General features: G+C 43.5%; 1 protein-coding gene across 1 annotated transcript; it reads right to left on the bottom strand.

The window, feature by feature from the left end:
• Positions 1 to 2822: 2822 nt before the first annotated feature.
• LOC308294278 (forkhead box protein P2-like) lies at positions 2823 to 20417 on the bottom strand (the record flags this gene model as incomplete). The annotated part of the gene is made up of 12 exons (XM_080737005.1): positions 2823 to 2837; positions 7572 to 7629; positions 8450 to 8571; positions 9170 to 9271; positions 13436 to 13512; positions 14083 to 14184; positions 15634 to 15721; positions 16179 to 16266; positions 16758 to 16851; positions 19230 to 19326; positions 19534 to 19611; positions 20334 to 20417. 12 exons carry the CDS (start codon positions 20415 to 20417, stop codon positions 2823 to 2825), a joined length of 1005 nt encoding a protein of 334 aa, XP_080593131.1.
• Between the last annotated feature and the right edge of the window lie 732 nt (positions 20418 to 21149).

The following is a 21149-nucleotide window of genomic DNA, read 5'->3' as shown; positions in this document are numbered from 1 at the left end:
AGGCATGCATCATGCATCGTTCCTGATAGAACTGTCTGGATTAGATCAATGCCGCAGCTATTAATGATTATTATATTTGTTTCTACTTCATGTAGGCCCTACAGTAGGCTACCACACCAGGGAGATATGGTTCTGGTTCCTACCCAGGGGTGTCGCACCAAATTCTGGGCCCTGGGTACAAGGATTCACTGTGGGCCCCACATGAATGTTCTTCATAAGGGGAGGGGGTTTAATGTCTTATGTTTTTGTTCTGTTTTGTTTGTCGAATGTAATTGCTCTACTTCCATAAGACAGTAAAAAGGGGAAATGGCTTACTTAAAACTTAAAAGAAAAGACGGCACTCTGTGCCTCGCTGTGAGCTATTTTTCAATAGCTAAAGTATAACATAATTAAGGCCTCCTCCACCTTGGGCCCTAGTAACTCAGTCCCACTTTTCCCCCCCTTGTGACGCCCCTGTTTTTACCGTCCTGTGTGGCAGCAGCTATCTGTGAGCCGGCCAGACTGTCCTGGCTCCTATTGGTCCGCTTGCTGCTGCTGCCGCTTTGGACCGACAGGCTGGAGCCCTGCAGTCTGCCCAGCGCTGGATGGACAGGAGGAACGCTGTGTCTGGGGGAGACGGAGCAGCCACACCGGGGACAGCAGGGCTTGTGGACGTCACCCCGAGGTGTGTGGCGGGACACCTGTGTCTTCACTGGAGGCCCCTGAGACGGTGAGACATCCACCATGGACACAGGCTGGCCTACAGGCACGTTATTATAGTTTTTCATTAGTTTGTATTTTATCACCTTTTTAAGACTGCTCTAGTGTCAGTGTCTCCTTTTTCCTAGCAGCACCTCCACAGTGAATGTCACCATGACACTCAGAATATGATTTGTAAATACTATCTAACAGCACTAACAAATGACCTAATACAGGTTCAAAACAAATCACACCTAGTGAGAAGTGAGCTGTGCTTTTTAGGAATTCATTTCATTAAGCGTCCCGGCCAAGTGTGGGACATACGTACATACATACAAACAGGCAAAGCCAGATGTAGGAGCTGTTTGCACTGCTTAAGAATTGCATAATGAACTAGAATACCAAACACGGGCCAAACTAACAAACAATCAAAAAAGAAAAACCTTGAACCCCTTTTCTTTGTCATACTGCAAGAGATTGATTGATTGTTTGTTTGTTTGTTTGATTGATTGATTGATTGATTGATTGATTGATTGATTGAATACTTTACACATATACAAAAAAGTCCAGAGGACTTGTTTTCATTGCAGGGCCTATGTATTCAATTCAAGAGATATCATTGTAATTCTGGCCGCTCAGTTCCAGTGAGTTGTTCATTAGACGTGTCACTCAGTCAAGGCCTCTACGTACTGGTAATGAGGTCAGTGGGGACAGCAGCATCATGTGATGACGGGCTCTCTTCCCCTGCCGATCCCAGCGATGCGTTACCTTCAACACAACGTTAGAGAATGGTCACATTAGTGAACCCACGGGGTCAGGGCAGAGAAGGTCTGTTTCAACCAATTAAGCCATTCTTTGTTAGTTTCATCGCTTCCAATTTCACTTGTTTATCCTGTGTCCTGATTTGATGTAACTGATATCCCCGAAATGTGCTATGGGAAGAGCTAGGCCTATTTAACACTTGTTTTAGCAAAAGAGATATCAATTCTTGTGCCTTTTATGTTAAACACCAGCCCGCGTTGCTGTGCTGTAGTGTTCTGTCATACAGGTACATTATTCCAGTGGTTCTCAAAGTGGGGTTCGGGCACCCCCAGGGGTCCTTGAGAGGGTTCCAGAGGGTCCCCAGCAAAATGAGTTAATATAGCATCAAGATCAGTTTAACCACTTTAACCCCATATACATTATAGGGCTAAATTACAGCTCAATACATTCCAGCTATTTGAAAACATTGCTGACCAACAAGCTCACAAGGTGTGGGACAGCGTTGAGCACAGCCATTTCTCCCCCCCGTCACAGGCAGTACTATGAACGCACAGACATCAAGCAGGCTGAATGTACAGTAGGTTTAGTTCACGAATCAGGTTGTTTACCGTTTTTACCTTGAGTCATCATGTCCAGTGTCCTGATGTCCACATGAGGCCAGTGGTCTCCTGCTGGTAACATGTCTTCTTGTCCTCATGTCTGAGGAGGGTAGGAACCCTCATCTTATCTTCCTCCCTGCTGTGTCCAACGAGTCAGCAAGGCTTCCTCACTGCAACCAAGTTACACCACCCAACAAAAACACCCACCCACCCAACCTTGCCTGAGTCACAGCCCAGCACACTGTGCTGTGCTGTGCTATGCTGTGCTGTACTGGGCGCGAGTGTGCGTGCGTGTACTTGTATGACTATTCTTGTTGTGAGGGCCGATAATGTCCAGTTTTTTTCCTGGTCCAGAACAAAACAAATGAAAACATTTTAACACTCACTTTTTCTTTTCTCTAATTACAATCTAAAATATGAACCCTTGTTGTAAAAAAACAAAGTTGTCCTTTAATGCATACATTTGTGTGCGTGTGCGTGTGTGTGTGTGCGTACGTGTATGTGCGTGCGTGTGCATGTTTGGGGGGCATCAGGGTGTGAGTGAAAATCCTTTTCCATGAGTCTGAAGTTGCCCATCATCAGTGACTCACTAATGCCTCATTATCACCGTGGCGCACAGCAGTATCACACCGCAAAACAGCCGATCTACAAGCTCACAACGCTCTGCGTCCAGCACGTTGTGAGCTTGTAGATCGGCTGTTTTGCGGCGTGCGTGTGCAGCCTGCTCTCAAACAGCCCTGGATACAGCGGCATGACTCTGATGATAGCTCCCCCGTTCTGCTTTTAGAACGCAGTCACCTAACACAATGGAGACACATGCCCCGTGAGAGTGTTAGTATTGCACTCGCGTGCACACACACACGCACACACGCACGCACGCACGCACGCACACACGCACGCGCACACACACACACACACACACACACACACACACACACACACACACACACACACACACACACACACACACACACACACACAGTCACACACACACACACACACACACACACACACACACACACACACACACACACACACACACACACACACACAGTCACACTCAACACACACACACACACACACACACACACACACACACACACACACACACACACACACACACACACACACAGTCACACTCAACACACACACACACACACACACACACACACACACACACACACACACACACACACACACACTATACCTCATCTAACGATCCTGTCCAGGCCGCTGCAAAAAGCCTTCATTATCAACACAAATGTGACATAAGGGACCATCCATCCATATTTCATAATTTCATTCATTCATTACAATATATCAAAATGTTTCATACAAGTTCTTTAATCTGTATTGTCCTGGCCTGCTTTGTATTATCATAAAAGAGACTGGGGGAGGTCACCGGGGTCGGAGAGAGAAGAATGCGACAGTTATGATCATCATTCAAATCAGAGTCCATGGACTGCTGAATAGACAAATCATTATCATATATTTATGTTCCACATAACAGTGCTCTCAGGGCTTTTGTTTCCCCATAAATCTGAGCGTTATTCGAGGATAAACACAACATGAAAACAAGACGGGCCACTTTCTTCATGTCCTCCTTCCTGTACTCATTACAGGAAACACCAGTTTCACAGCTGTAAACACTCAGTCGTCGTTACAACGCGTGTTGTGCAGGCTTTTTCAACAGTTTGTTTTGCAACAGCAAATACACAACGGTACGGGACAGCACAGAGACAAGGCAGTTTAATAAGTCAGATCAACCGTGTGCCAAAACACCATTGTACACACTCACCAAGCATGATATAACTATTAATATAACGCTACCACAACTGTATACCGACAAAGGAATTTGTGAACAATACCGTTTGGATCACTTTCAGAACGACTTTTATGAATGATAGAAACATTTGACGGCCATTCAAAGTCATTCAGAAGGCTCTGCCCTTAGGGCTATGTTCAGACTAGCAGACTGAAACCAACTTTTGGCCTGTGCTATTTTGCTCACAATGTGAAGCGTTTTGTAGATCGCCTACTGTACTTTCACTACTTTTCAAACAAACTATATTGGGCTCAAAGTAAAGTTTTAACTTGAAGTGACTGAAATGTACCATTTTTTAAAGCTACAAAAAAAGTTATTCATGCTATATTTTTGCACATATAAGTCCTTGCCAGTATTTAGTCGCTTGTTCATATAATTTACAGTCCTTCCAACCAGTCTCTATACAGTACCTATAGCGAAGGCAAAGTGGGCATTATTAAGTTAGAATCATCTAACTCCAGGAGTAACCTACTGTATTTATAGATTGATGTCCTCGACGGTTTGGTTAAAATAGATGCCAGATTACTAATGATGATCACTGTCAGATGTGGAAAACGCAGAAGGTGACAATAATTTTACAACAGTTGTCAGTTGATGAATTGAGTACACAGGAGTGACAGGACCCCAATGGAAACCCTAACAGCATGTGTAGCCACATAGTCGGAGTAATGAGATGTCAGACTTATGGGCAGTCCCCGGCCGTCCAAGCCATAGGCTAGGCTTTCTTGGAATAATCTGTTTAGCAAACCAGTGTTGTTTTTGACAGCACATTTTGATTTAGTTTTAGTCATAGTCTTCTGAATAAAATGTAATTTAGTTTTAGTCATAATTTAGTCACCTGAAAAGTTTTAGTTTTAGTCTAATTTTAGTCGACTAAATATCATAAGATTTTAGGCGACTAAATCTACAGTTGATTTAGTTGACTAAAATGTATTTTGGCAGGCCTTGATGGCATCGTAATGACTGATTTTACACTTGGTTGTGTGCTGAAAATAGCTGATCTACAAGCTCACAACGCGTCGCAGCGCGACGCATTGAGAGCAACCAAACACCTGAGAGCAATCAAACATAAAATGACTCTCTTCTCCCTCCCTAACGTTTTAGTCTAGTTTTTATTTTGTTGACGAAATTGTCAATATATTTAGTCTTAGTTTTAGTCATCATAGCTTAATTTTTATTTAGTTTTTATTTAGTTTTTGTCAGTGAAAAAAACGCAGTCGACAAACATTTTTCGTCATAGTTTCAGTCGACGGAATCAACACTGTAGCAAACCTTGCATTGTACTGTAATGCCCTGTACCTGTCTCTGCAAACTGTTAAGTATTCAGTCAGTCAATCAATCAAGCAAAGTCACTAATCTGAATATCATTTTCCTTTCTTTAGCTATGATAGAGTTGGTTGAACACAGTCTCCAGCGCTGTCATCACATCTTGACGATGAAGATCGGCCTCTTTCCAAGGTACCGTTAACTTTGGTGCCGTCAAAGTGCTTCGTTGAAATACTGCAAAATACATGTTGACTCGTCTATCTTCCAATGAGCAATATTATGGCACTTCAAAGCAGCACATAAATGAAGCAGTGGAAGTGGTGTCTCTCAGTCAGTAAACACGCCACACATGGAGGAGAGAGCTGATCAGGAAGTGTCACCTAAATGGGCTGACAAGCGTATCAAAGGCAGCGCTGAGAGACAACAGTGAGCCTACAGGCGCCGTGTCTTTATCAGCAAAGACAACATTTGACATTAGTCAAAACAAGGAGCTCAAAACTCTCCGAGAGTTGAGGGAACTTGAAACGCAGAGAGCTTTGTTCTTTGTTTTAGTTGGTTTGAAAGCTGCTGCTTCACTTCCCGTTGATCATCAGTTGGATGACAGGCTGTTATTGTGCTGTTTAATGATGAGATTGTCTATAAATTCTCTCATATTTACGTTTAGTAGACTAATATAGTTCTATACTGGCAACGGAGCGGGGGGTGTATGTAATGAACACTGAATTTCACATTTCTTTTGCCTTCCCTTTTTTCATTAGATGGTACTCCGTTAACTTTGTTAAAGTCCGTTGCAATGGAAGCAACCAACACAATCGCACATTAATATTAATTTATTGCACTGCAATTGCACATGGTTTACTTTTTGACGTTCAAGTACAAAGGGTTGTTTGTAGCATACAACATAAAAATACATAACGCAAGGTGTGTATAATTATGCATCATGGATTCATAATACATATACTCCATAATAATACCATAATAATCGTGAACCATTAGGGTCAAGTATCAAAACAGCATGAATCACTTTGAACCCATTTTGAGCATACAGCTGAAAACTTTCAAAAAATTGCAGCTCTACCAGCTCATAACATGTGGAATTGTACATTGTGGCATAAGAACAAAGTGCACAGGGCTTAATTGGTTAAAATGTCTAATTTAGAGTTGTATTTGCAGCAGACAAGACTGAAGCACCAAACCCATATCATAATCCATGTTCTGTTTCATTTTAGAAAAAGCAGAAATGTAAATATGTGCACCATTAAAGGCAAGATATGCATAGCTGAAATTACAAGCCACTGTATCTTTTGACAAATTTTGCCTAGCAGATTCAGCACAGGACATTACAGACAAGAAGGTGAGTACATAAAAAAACATTAGTGATGTGGAGATGATAGCTTATAGTTGGTAAAATATTAACCCATAATATTACAGACAAAAGTAGCACACTTTTGTGCATAATCTTCTACGTTTGCCATTCTTTCATTAGGCTAAGACATAGTGTACTAGAGTTAACATTAGTTTACAATTTCAAGGAGAAGAAGAGATATATCAGGAATGTTTATACACTACCAGCCCCTTCTCATCTCACAGAGAAATAGAGGCAACGTGTCTATAGTAGTAAGTAACCTTTTGGTACTTCCCCCAGTCTTTTTTTTTTTTTTTTTCCAATCACAACACACTTTTGTGAACGTAAACAGATCAGGGCCCACTTGAAAATCTCGAGAGTGTTTGTGGCCCACCCATCTGACCAGTAGTTAAGTGGTCAGATGGATTGATGGGCTGCCTGCCATGGACCACTGGTCCAGAGGTCATTCCAGGTCAAACAAGTGCTCTTCAGACATCAAACATTCTTGGTCTTCATGTAATGCTTCCTCTTTAAGAATGAAGGATCTGCAACACACAAACCATGTGTTTGGGTTGTAGTTATGGTTAATGGGTGATGAATCAGGGCAGGCATTGGAGGCAGAGAGCTTGTTGATACTGTTCAAATGAATGGAACTTACTGCTGCAGGGGTGGGGTGCAGTTAGGGTTAAGGTGTGCATTTACATATCCATTGTTTCCTCCTCTAAACCCTGGCAGAGATGCCTCGCTCAACGTAGTCTGAGGGGAAGAAAATACCAAAAAGACGAGTCGAATATCATTGAAATTCCAACAACGACCAATACCAAATACCAGTTAAAAGCAAAAAGAGGAGTCAAATATAAAAAATGTGAGGTACTGTAGAACAAAGAAACTGGTCCATTTTGTTTCATTCTCCGGGTTAAACAAACACTGACGATTTTACAGTAGATAGGTTGGTCTCCCAGAGGGTGGAAGGGTATCAAATAGGGGTCTGTGTGACCCAATGCAAATACTATATGACTGGGGTCCTTGAAAAGAAAAAAAGTTGAGAATCTGTCTCTTAAAATTTAAGAGACATACCTCAGTGTGAAGCTCTTACCTGTAAGCTAGCTGTCAGCACACTCCCAAACATTGTGTTCTTCATCAGCGCTGCATGTCTGCAGAAAGACATCAACAAATCAATTCAATTCATATTTAACCAGTAAGACACCCTAAAGGGTGGGGTCGCACACATGGGCGCCTGCACGAATCCGCCTGGGTGACAGCAGACTGCTGGGCGAGCAGTGGCGCTTTGGCTACAGTGTGTGCGGCCACTTCTTTGTCTTTTAAAGACTATTAAAATTCACAGACCTGGTTGGTTGTTTAAGTTGGACAAAATGTGGCCATGTTATTCCAAATATGGAGATTGACTGATGTCTGACTTCATAGATGTTTGATGTCATAGACCACATGAGACTGACACAATATGTCCATATATGGGCATTCCCAGATATCGGCTTAATATTGATGACATCAGGGATCTCCATATATGGGCATAAAAGGGACAAGGACGGAATTCATTTGGAAGTGTGACTTGCGTTGCGGTTGGTTGTTTAAGTTGGACAAAATGTGGCCCTATATTCCCAAATATGGATGAGCTGTGATGAGATGTCACGCACATGGGCTTAATATTGATGACATCAGGGATCTCCATAAATGGGCATAAAAAGGGACATGATGGAATTCATTTTCAACATCAGGTGATGTCAGAACAGGTCAGCTATAGTGTGACGTCATTGTTATGTCAGAAGAGTGAGCTGGAGGCTTTCATACTAAGTAGCGACCTACAGTAGGTCACAAATAATGATAATCATTATTATTATGAGAGACGACATGCAGGTTGGCTGGAGCGACAGAGGAAGATGCAGAAAACAGAAACTTGTGGCGAATCACTGATGTGGAATTCTAGCCAGAAGAAGAAGAAAGAAGGTTGAATACCCTGTGATTTTCTGAGACCTCCTCCTCTGAAACTCCAGCTCGTCCACGGTCCACACGGCTCCCTTCATGTTCTCCACGCGCACAAAACACTTGTGCAGGCTGAGGTTGTGACGCACCGCGTTCTGAAGAACACAACATCCATGTGAACAAAACACTTGTGCAAGCTGAGGCTGTTCACAGCATGTGAGTTTAAATATCTGCTATTTTCACTATATTGGATGTACAGTAGTTCATTCATAATGTACTTTGTCCCCAGATTACAATATTTGTCATTGAAATGTAGTGGAGTGAAAGTCATAACTATCCAAAAACAAAAAAAAAAAAAAAAAAAAAGAAAGAAAAAAGGTTACTGAAGTACGGTACTCAAGTACATTTATTTGGTTACTACCACGGTTCTTAACCATCTTTGTTATTGCTGTTATTGCTGCTACAATGCAGATGAAGCAAAGACAAATAATTGTACCCTATGCACTCATAAGATGTAACAATATTGAATGTGGAAACCCATTAGATAATCAGTCAGAGAATGAAATGTAATGATCTTTCACAACACAGTGGTTGTCAAAGTGGTTTCCAGAGACGCCCAATTTTAACAAAGCAAATCTTGTATATGGGGAGTTCCTGGCACAACATGTTTTCAGATGGGGTTCCGGGGCCCAATACATATTTATTTGGCGGTCCTTGACATGAACAAGTTTGAGAAACACTGTAATTACGAACCTTCCACGTTGCTGCATTTCTTCTGAAATAAGCGAATGTCCGTGTGAACCAGCTATATATCTCATTGAGCGTTAACTGCATGTCCGAGGCTTCCATTATAGCCTGAAAGAGATCAAACGATGATGACATAATTTATATTTCATTCTTATTCTTATTTTCTAATATTTATTCTTTTATCTGTCCCAGTGCTTGCCCAACCTTTTCTGGATGGGAAATTGAAAATCATGAAAGCATTCGCGGCCCGCCCATCGGACCACTTAACACAGCAGCCGACAGAGCCGAAAGTATTTTCAGAGCATGTTTATTTTAATGTTCAATCAAACGACTGTGTTCCGACAGCCAAATATAACAATACTATGCAAAACATCATATAACAGTCATAAATCAGAAATAAGAATTATATAAAAAATCACACCCGTGTGAAGTGGAGCTGTGTGTGTGTGTGTGTGTGTGTGTGTGTGTGTGTGTGTGTGTGTGTGTGGATCATGTGTACCGATTTTTGTGACATTTGAAGAAAATATGTAGGAAAAGGAGCAAAAAGTGTGTTTTGGAGAAAATTCAAGATGGCGGAAAATCTATCATGGCGCAAATGGGCGTGGCCTATATGGGGAGATGCGTCATGACCCAAGGAATCCAGGGAAAAAATAATTTTAATTTTCCGACCTACGGTTCAAGAGTTACAGGCCAAAACGTAAAGTGGGGTGTTATGGCGCCACCATGCGGCCAAATGACACAATTATTTTTTATTTAATCCTTGAAATCATTATGAACCTCCTCTCCAAGTCTTGAAACTCTAGCCCCTATGGTTTGCGAGGGGACAAATAATTGAATGTGAGTTTTTGCAATTCCCATTAGTGTAAAAAACATCACAAGGATGCAGCTGGGACGTATCATCAGTGATGTAGCCTGGGGTCGACGGGTGTTTCGGGTCTCGCAACATCATACACCCTCGCCCAGGTGACCCAGCCGGGGTTGATCAAGTCCCGACTTACGTCCCAGTAGCTATCCACGATCAGTCCTATTAGGGAAAGACAGGGTCACTCAATGTGCAGCACCGGAACTACTCTGCCAGGATTGGGGAGCCATTCTGGCGCGTGGAAGAACTAGGCTCTATGGGTTGACTCCTGGCCGGGCTCCTCCTACGTCTTACCAGGTCCTCTCCTGCTCTCACCAAGTTCTGCTAAATGCCTAAACTGTTCAGAACCTGTGCGTTGCACCAGACCCCAATCCAAACATTCCATTCAGCTGCTGCAGTTGAATGGCCCTCCTAAAGGCCTCACCGTGGATTTGTTGGGCTTCTTCCTCACGGAAGACACAGGCTGGGGCGCTAACCCAACCTGCTCCCGGGTGCCGTCTAAATTCCGGCCGTCAACCGAGTCTCCGGTGGTCACCAAACTATTCCTGGTTGTCACATAGTCTATTCCTATGAGCCACTATAAATAGAACTAATAGTGTAAAAAACATCACAAGGATGCAGCTGGGACGTATCATCAGTGATGTAGCCTGGGGTCGACGGGTGTTTCGGGTCTTGCAACATCATACTCCCTCGCCCAGGTGACCCAGCCGGGGTTGATCAAGTCCCGACTTACGTCCCAGTAGCTATCCACGATCAGTCCTATTAGGGAAAGACAGGGTCACTCAATGTGCAGCACCGGAACTACTCTGCCAGGATTGGGGAGCCATTCTGGCGCGTGGAAGAACTAGGCTCTATGGGTTGACTCCTGGCCGGGCTCCTCCTACGTCTTACCAGGTCCTCTCCTGCTCTCACCAAGTTCAGAACCTGTGCGTTGCACCAGACCCCAATCCAAACATTCCATTCAGCTGCTGCAGTTGAATGGCCCTCCTAAAGGCCTCACCGTGGATTTGTTGGGCTTCTTCCTCACGGAAGACACAGGCTGGGGCGCTAACCCAACCTGCTCCCGGGTGCCGTCTAAATTCCGGCCGTCAACCGAGTCTCCGGTGGTCACCAAACTATTCCTGGTTGTCACATAGTCTATTCCTATGAGCCACTATAAATAGAACTAATAGTGTAAAAAACATCACAAGGATGCAGCTGGGACGTATCATCAGTGATGTAGCCTGGGGTCGACGGGTGTTTCGGGTCTCGCAACATCATACACCCTCGCCCAGGTGACCCAGCCGGGGTTGATCAAGTCCCGACTTACGTCCCAGTAGCTATCCACGATCAGTCCTATTAGGGAAAGACAGGGTCACTCAATGTGCAGCACCGGAACTACTCTGCCAGGATTGGGGAGCCATTCTGGCGCGTGGAAGAACTAGGCTCTATGGGTTGACTCCTGGCCGGGCTCCTCCTACGTCTTACCAGGTCCTCTCCTGCTCTCACCAAGTTCAGAACCTGTGCGTTGCACCAGACCCCAATCCAAACATTCCATTCAGCTGCTGCAGTTGAATGACCCTCCTAAAGGCCTCACCGTGGATTTGTTGGGCTTCTTCCTCACGGAAGACACAGGCTGGGGCGCTAACCCAACCTGCTCCCGGGTGCCGTCTAAATTCCGGCCGTCAACCGAGTCTCCGGTGGTCACCAAACTATTCCTGGTTGTCACATAGTCTATTCCTATGAGCCACTATAAATAGAACTAATAGTGTAAAAAACATCACAAGGATGCAGCTGGGACGTATCATCAGTGATGTAGCCTGGGGTCGACGGGTGTTTCGGGTCTCGCAACATCATACACCCTCGCCCAGGTGACCCAGCCGGGGTTGATCAAGTCCCGACTTACGTCCCAGTAGCTATCCACGATCAGTCCTATTAGGGAAAGACAGGGTCACTCAATGTGCAGCACCGGAACTACTCTGCCAGGATTGGGGAGCCATTCTGGCGCGTGGAAGAACTAGGCTCTATGGGTTGACTCCTGGCCGGGCTCCTCCTACGTCTTACCAGGTCCTCTCCTGCTCTCACCAAGTTCAGAACCTGTGCGTTGCACCAGACCCCAATCCAAACATTCCATTCAGCTGCTGCAGTTGAATGACCCTCCTAAAGGCCTCACCGTGGATTTGTTGGGCTTCTTCCTCACGGAAGACACAGGCTGGGGCGCTAACCCAACCTGCTCCCGGGTGCCGTCTAAATTCCGGCCGTCAACCGAGTCTCCGGTGGTCACCAAACTATTCCTGGTTGTCACATAGTCTATTCCTATGAGCCACTATAAATAATTATAAGTCAATGGGGAAAATTAATTCACTAATAAATTAATATCAATTAAACTATAGAACCTTTCTCTTAGAAAAGTAATAGCCCACGATTCCCGAGTAAGCCGGTCGATTTGACATATGGCGCGAGTGTGTGGTGGCAAAACTGTGGGACTAGTGGCGTGCCGAAGTTTAGGAAGTTCAGGCTACATACACACACACAGACAGACAGACAGACCCACACGGCCACGTATAGGGAGCCTGTGCTTCACACAGCTCCAAAAATAAAGAAATAAAAAATATGTGGATGGGGTAGGCTTTGACTTTTCTACAGGGGCCAGTTCCAAGTTGCAGCCACTTGTAGGTGCTCTTTTAGAGTAGTTTGGAAGGAGAGGGGGGATTTACACTCCTTTAACGCCATTGGCAGTGCATTCCAAATTTTTGTGGCTTATCAGGAGAATGAATTTAACCCCTTTTGTTTTAGCTAAATATGGGTTGAACTATGATTAGTGGAGCCAGTGGCGTCGGTTCAGAAAAAGCTAAGGTATGGTATGACTGGTGTCTTGCACGCACGCCCTCGTGCGCGTGCAAGACACCAGTCATGTTGCCCTACCTTTAGCAACAGGCACGATTACAGTACATTTTATTATTTCCCCCAGTAGCCAAGGTATGGCAGCTGCCATAGCTTGCCATACCCAATTGACGCCTCTGAGTGGAGCTCTCTGATTTTGTGATTGTGGACGTCTTTGACGTTTTTGAAGTAGTTTGTCAGGTGCAGTACATGGGTGTCTTAGTGGTGTAGCGTATCTTGTAGAACAGGCTCAAGCCTCAAGGTAGAGTCTACCCTGAGCCAATCCAAACCCAAACTAGCAGAATTAGCATGGATTAAACAAGTTAGGTGTGAGGCCAAGCAGTAGCCTGACCATTTTGTTTTGGGATAGATACGCAACACCCGAGCGCAACAAAACAAACGTTTTCATTTGTTGACAAAATTGTCAATATCTTTAGTCTTAGTTTTAGTCATCATAGCTTAGTTTTTATTTAGTTTTCGTCAGTGACAAAAGGTAGTCGGAAATGAACACTGCTCCAGTCATTCTGTTGTAAACGTGCAGATCTTACCTGTCTAATGAGCGTGGCGTAGGTGAAGGGAGGCCTGACGTCTGCGTTCTTATACAGCTCAAAAGGGGATCCTTTTTCTAGAAAGAATCAAAACTTTATCGTCACATCACAGGTGTATAGGTAATAGTGAAATAAATACATAACAAAGTATTAGTAATAAAGAAGTGGGTGATATTGGTTTCAGATTTAGTTTTTGTCATTTTTAAGGATGATAAAAAGACAAGAAATCTTCATCAAAATCTTCTCTCTCACTATGTATATCGTGTGGAAACCATACGTCCAAAACTTTGCAGGATTCAAATTCAAAAACGGCAAAAGTAGTAATGTAGATCGACAAGCTTAAAACAGTGCCACGGTTTCAAGCCTGAGGATCTGCTACTTTCGACACTTTTGTGTGAGCGCTGTAGTGTGATCAGGTAGGGCGTTCATTTATGAAAAAAATAAAATAAAAAACACAAAAAGTTCAAATAGGCTATATGAGAGGTTTCTGCCCGACAGCAAGGATATAACTAGCAGAAACCATAGTAACAGTAAACTAGTACAGTGGTTCCCCCCCAGGGGGGGTCCCCAAATTATTTTGGGCAGGGTGGGGGGGTTCCCCAGTTGAAATACTGTATGATTATTTTGGGGGTCACGGCCTGTTGTACCTGAGGATAGGGGGCAGTGCGAGGGCTGATGGCATCCTCTGACGGGCCCCGCATCGCAGGGTGTCCTGGATGGAGACGCCCCTCCAAACCCTTGGGATGATACTGATGAGGAGGAGGAGGAGGAGGAGGAGGAGGAGGAGGAGGGTGGTGGTGGTGGTGGGGCAGCAGGCGCCAGAGGAGGGCTGGGCGACTGGACTACGGCTGCTTGAGGACTTGCTGGAGGTAAACTCTTGGACGCGGCAACAGCAGACGCAGCTGCAGGACCCATCTGTATAGATGTTGACAGAAAGACTGGTCTGAGCTGCATGGGCCAAACAAGAGCTTAATGCAATGTGGAGACACGTGAGCTGCCCAGAGGCAGTGTGGACGAATGATTGAAAATGATGTCAGAGCGGCAAAGCCTGTTAAGAGTGGTTCCCCTGACATCACAGTGACATCAGAGCATGATGTCAGAGCGACAAACCCATACCATACACAAACCCATAGAACCATAGACTGTAAAAATGTGTACTGACTGACGGACTGACTGACGGACAAGCTGCGACATATATTATTGCGACCTTCGGTCGCAACAATATACAATCCGCGGCTAATCATGTGGCCAGGGCATGCGCCAGTGCATAATGCCAATCAGAAATGCTACTTTGAAATGTTCACGAGGGCAGACACTATTTGTCTTTTTATGATTCACAGCATACGGCATAGACCCAAGTATCACAGGTAGAACACAGCACTGGACACGACCTTTGACACAATCCTGTTTTTGGTTTGACTGAAGGTCAAAATGTAATTTCTCCCCAAGAACAAGCGCTATAGGCTCTATTAGCTCAGTGGTAAAAATGTCTGCATGTTGTGCAGGAGACCCTGGTTCAAATCCAGTGGTAGAACAACAAAGTTACATATGAGCAGCTTTAATGAAAGTTGGTCAGAAGAACAAGGGGGAGATTTAAGATTAGTGTAACAGAGTGATTCGATACGGCTCCTCTGTGGCGACACCACTAATATCCCCCAAAGAAGAGAGGCAATCATTGCTAATTAAAGGGTGAAATTGTTTGGTTGAGGCTTGTGATTATTTGCCAGATTAACAAATGATTATCTTCCCTATTATGCTGGCATTTGTGTTGTCTGAGTGACACTTTGGCTGCCATCTGTGCCTGACAGCTGTGCCACCACACCAGGGGGTTGGCAATTGCCACCCTGTAGCTTTCCTTTTACTGTAACCTCAAAATGTTATTCATATTTCCTCCACTTGCTGCAACCATACATTCATTAATCACTTTAAAACTGGCCTCCCTGTTTTGGGCTGTCATGTTGTTATTATTATTATTATTTTTCTTTTTTTTAATCTTTTGAATTATTTTCCTTTGATTTATTTATAACAAAAATGCAAAAAGAACGGATCTACAAGCTATTTTCTTTTTTTAATCAATTAGTCTGATTAAACATTGAAGCTCTATTGTGTGTGCGCGCGCGCGCGTGTGTGTGTGTGTGTGTGTGTGTGTGTGTGTGTGTGTGTGTGTGTGTGTGTGTGTGTGTGTGTGTGTGCTGTACTCACGGCTGCAGAGAGTGAGTGTGTTTCCAGAGGTGTGAGGTGAAGGTGAGACAACATGGCCTGCAGACGCTCACGTTCTTTGGAGAGCTGTTGGAGCAGTAATGAGTGATGGTGTAGTAAGAGGTACTTAAGTACAATTTTGAGGTATTTGGACTTTACTTGAGCATGTCCAATTACCAATACTTTTACTTCTACTCCACTACATCTTGGATGCAAATATTGTACTTTTACTCTGCTACATTTATTTGAAAACTTTAGTTACTTTGCAGATATAAATGATTATGTATATGAGGCGTTGTGAGCATGTAGATCTGCTATTTTCACAATAGAACCGTGTTATAGGAAATGTAACGCCTCAATTCTTAGTGCTCGTCAGGTTGGGTTGCAAAAATAAAGAAAAGAAAATACAAACGATTTTTTTTCCAACTTTGACTTTCGACTTTGTCTGGTTGGAGTCGACTTGTGTAATGAGGTCGACTGTGTCGACTTGTCAACTTTTTCGTTAATGCCCTACCAGGTACCCTGATAGCGTCTCTATGCTCACCTGAAGGTGTAGCTGCCGCACCACCTGCATCTGCACCCGACACTGAGCTGTGCTCCTGTCATCCAGAGTGTGCTCGCTCCCCAAATGCCTGACAACACACAGGAGGAGACACACACTTAATAACCCCATAATATATGCTTTACTGTTTATTCTGGGATTATATTGTAGCTGAAACCTCTTATCTCCATATTTTAGCTTTTTGTGTTTTTTTTTCTTCTTAAATTAACGCCTACTTGATCTTACTACAGCGTCACACAAAAGTATCAAAAATAGAAGATCTGCAAGCTCAATTTGAGCTTGTCGATCGGCAACTTTTTATATTTTTGAATTTGAATCCTGAAAGGTAACAGAGATTTCCAGCCGACAGAGACGATATGCATTATATGAGATCAAAACCATGGTTCAAAATGTTAAGATGTCCTGGATTTCACTGCCAGGCGACTATAAGGTGCAACTTGTGTTTGTATTAGAATGAAGGGAGGCAGATTTCTATTTTACTTTTTAAGCATTTTCAAACAAATGAAAGTTATGCCAAATCTAGAGAAAATTCTGTTTTTTTGACAGACTTAACAAACTTACTTGATGAATTGTCTGATGTTTTCACAGACGGACTCGCATCCGGGCCAGTTGCACACACCATGAGAATACAGCGCGTGTGAGGCCAAGCAGGCCACTTCAAGAGCACTGGAGGGAGATGAGAAGAGAGGAGGTACCGGTAAGTGGTACTGGCATGAGAAAAGAAAAAACGCAATACCAAGAAAACAAGAACAAAACAGAACAATGAAGGAATGTGACTGAGGGCATTTTGTTTTCTCTGAACAACAACCAAGCAAGGATGACAGAGAGAGGTGGAGAAGGGCACAGACGGATGAAGGGAAACGTCTTCGCCTTTTGATTTAGTACATGCGTTCACATTGACTTTTTTTTTTTGCGGGTGCTGGGACTTAAATAAAATAAACAAAAACAAAATCCCATGGGGAATCGCAAAAAATAAAACTGTTTCAGTGTAGTCGCGCCTAAACACCTCCCGTCCCGTCTTTCAAAGATGAAAACACACATTTCTACAGATGACAACTCTTTGAAGTTGTCAAAAAAGAAAAGGCAATGGGAGTTCTTGCAGCTAGTGAGAATAGAGCAGCAGTGGTTCTCAAACATTTTCATTTCAAGGACCCCCCGTCTGAAAATATCTTGTGCCAACGACCATGAGAGATTTATGTAAAATGTGTTCAAAATGTGTCAAAAAATGTTCCCCAATTATTCAAGATTTCAAAAATAGCAGATTTTAAAATAGCCAAAGGCACTACAAAATAGGGTTGAAATGGTTAAACCGTTCCTCATTTTTGTTGGGGACCCCCTGGCCGGGAGTCCCCGGACCCCACTTTGGGAACTAGTGGAATAGAATATACCATTGTGTCTGGTGAGGGGGGGAGTGTCTTTCTGATGCTGTAGCTGAGGTGATGACAGTAGTGGTAGAGGTAGGCTCTACAGGGCTTTCTTCTGTTAGGACCGCACTGAGCTCCTTCCATATCTGATGGCTCTCTGCAGTGCTTAGGCTGGCTAAAACACACACGCACGCACGCACGCACGCACGCACGCACGCGCACACACACACACACACACACACACACACACACACACACACACACACACACACACACACACACACACACACACACACGCGCACAGATAATCTTTATAGGCCTACAGTACATTAAGTGACAATACTGTACTAGCAAAAACATATAATGTAGGCGAACCAGCACAACAAAAATCTTAATCGTATCTATCTGTAAGAGTGCTGTTGTTTCATGACAACCTGCATCAGACAGGGAAGCAATACATATCGTCTCTGTCGGGGGGAAACCTCATATGTCGAAACTCAAAAAACTTTTACTTGTTTTCGGGATTCAAATTCAAAAGCAGCTAAAGTAGCCGATCTTCAAGCTCAAAGCTTGCGGATCTGCTGCTTGTGATGCTTTTGTGTGACGTTGTAGAATGATCGAGTAGGGCGTTAATTTACGGGGGGAAAAAACACGAAAAGCTAGAAGTTAGATTTCTGCCTGACAGCGACAACATGTTTCAACAGAAGAAGTAGCCTAGAAGGAGAAGGAGGAGTAGATGACAGAGTACAGCATCTTGCAATGGGCCTGGTGTACAAGATACACTACACCACTAAGATACCCACCTGACAAAATACTTTGAAAACGTTAAGAGGCAGCGCCACAGATCACGTTCAACCCAGAGTCAATTCAAACAAAGGGTCAAACTCGTTCTTCTGCTATACCACCAAAATGTGGAACGCCTTACCGAAGGCCTTAAAGGAGTGTAAATCCCTAACATCCTTTAAAATCACCCTGAAAAACCACCTACAGGCGGCAGCCACTCGTAACTGGTAAAAAAAAAAAAACTAGCACAGCCTTACCCTCCTCTTCCTGACCCTTCTATTGTAAAAATCTACTGTATATATTTTCCAGCACTGTTTTATTATTTTTTTCCCTTTTTTCTTCGGACTATCTACTGCAGGGGTTTTCGAAGTGGGTGACGGGGCACCCTGGGGTGCCGCGAGATCATTTGATAATATTTGGAATTTATTTGGACACTTAAAAAATATATTTAGTATCATTTTAAACTTGAAATACAAAGTAGTTTTCAGTCAGTTTACAGTCAGTTCTAACAAATCTAACCAAAATGGCTATTATCTCAAAGTTTTCCTTATAATTGCTAAAATATGCTATAAATATAAAGTGCTGGGAGTGAAAATCATGAATAAATTGTAGGGGTGCCTCGGATTATAAAAATATTTATAGTGGTGCCCTGAGCCAAAATAGTTTGGGAACCCCTGATCTACTGCATAGTACTGTGTTCTATCCGTCTAGTCATTCAATGTTATATGAGATGCTTAAGTGGTTTCCTGTGTAAATAAGCAACATCTCCTTTTAGTTTACCCGTACCAGTGAACTGTACCATCATGAAACTGTACCTTTTTCTATGCAAACTTCTAATAAAGTTTTCAATCAATCAATGAGTCAAAAGGATAAGAAGAAGGCAGACCTGTAGACAGTGCAGGGGAGCACAGCACTGCTCTGTGGGTCCTGAGGAGCTGCTGCTGTTGGAGGAACTGCTGGAACAACAGCTGCTGTGGAGACAGCTGTGATAACAGGTAGACACATTATACTGACACGTTTCACTCACTCACGTAAAACCACTGCTTTCAACAGAATCATGGGCTAATACTAACAAATACTCCATATACTGCAGTGGTTCTCAAACTAGTTTTTCATGTCAAGGACCCCCAAATTGATGTGTATATTGTGTTTAGCCATGGACCCCCAGTCCCCACAAAAAGCACACACACCTCTTTGACCTTCTTGCCTGGAAGCTGTAAAAGCTGCAACTGTTGCTGCTGCTTCTGGTAAAAGTCCTTTAAATGTTGCTGCGCAAAAGAGACACAACATTATACAGGAATATCTCTCAGGGAGAGGAGATGTACAGAGCTGTAGTAACTACAGAGGTATATGGTCTGCTGATGGTCCACATCACAAAGCTATGGGAAAGAGTAGGGGCGGCTGGGAAGCGGAACGTTCCTGGTTCAATCCCGGGCTCCCCCCAGAGTTAATGACAATAATAATAACTTAAGTGCGGACTTGAAGGAGTCCAATGTTGGCATCTGTCGAATGGGGAGAGAGTTCCAGAGGGCAGGGGCTCCCACACAGAAAGCTCTACCGATAGTGTCAAAGTGTCCTTGAAAAAGACACCAAACCCCTAATAGTTCCCGATGAGCAGGTTGGTGCCTCGCATGGTTTCCTGTCCTCCGCCATCGGTGTATGAATGTGTGTGTGAATGGGTGAATGTAATGCACAATCATCGTAAAGCACCTTGGATGAAGGCGCTATATAAATGCACCATTTACCATATAGAGAAGGTCAGAGGGTTATATTATATAGAGTTATATTGTGTCTTTATGGACCTAGAAAAAGCATTATCGTCTTGGGTGGAAACCTCATGTGTCCAAAACTGTTACTTTCCAGGATAGAGCTTGCCTACACTTTAGTAATCAAGTACGGTGTTAATCTACAAAACAACACAAAAATGGAGATAAGCAGTTTCAGCCCGACAGCAACAATATGATAGGGTGCCAAAGGCCAGTAGGCCTACCTGCTGCAGCAGCAAGGCTTGTTGTTGGTGCTGCAACAGAGCCTGCAGTTGAGGAGGAGACAGAAGCTGTTGCATTGCCTGCATGGCCAACACAACCTGAGAGAGAGAGAGAGAGAGAGAGAGAGAGAGAGAGAGAGAGAGGGGGGGGGGGTGGATTGTTTCATTCAACAGACATGACTGCTCATTTTGTTTTGTTTTGCTTTGTTTTGTTAATGTACTTGTTATTACTAATGTTAATGTAATATAGGCATTTAGCAGAAAACAGCGATTAGGTAACACAAGGTAATGCATCAAATGTAAACCAAGATCAATTTAACAGTAGAATATCCCAAAAATCTATTATCTGCCTACATCGAAACTATAAACACTATGCCAGGTCAACAATGACCTGGCATGCATGTGTCTACATAACATGCTATCAAAATTAAATTTTACCCTTTGCATAAGAGCCAGCAATTAAGGTTGTCGAGGTTAGGGCAAGTGCTATGGGCTAAGATGGAGTCTGATGAAGTGAGTCTTCAGATTACACCGGAAGTGTTCCGACTTATTCATGATGATTATTTCAATTGAGTCTTCACAATTCCCCAGAGTTAGTGTCGTAGAGTCCTTGCGCTCCTGGTGAGCAGGTTGGTGCTTCTATATAAATGCACCATTTACCATTTAAGTAATACCGTAATTACGTTCATACGGTAATTGTTGCTGTTCGGCAAAAACCTTATTTGCACCTTGTATATTTCAACTTTCTATGTTTGTTTTAGTCAATTCATGTCCTACTTCGTCGTACAAGTGTCACACGAAAATTGCAAAAATAGCCTG

The sequence above is a fragment of the Nannobrachium achirus genome (assembly GCF_963921795.1).
Source record: "Nannobrachium achirus genome assembly, chromosome: 11".
NCBI classification, from domain to species: Eukaryota; Metazoa; Chordata; class Actinopteri; order Myctophiformes; family Myctophidae; genus Nannobrachium; species Nannobrachium achirus.
The sequence above is the reverse complement of the archived record's forward strand: the minus strand, read 5'-3'. Positions and strand labels throughout refer to the sequence as shown.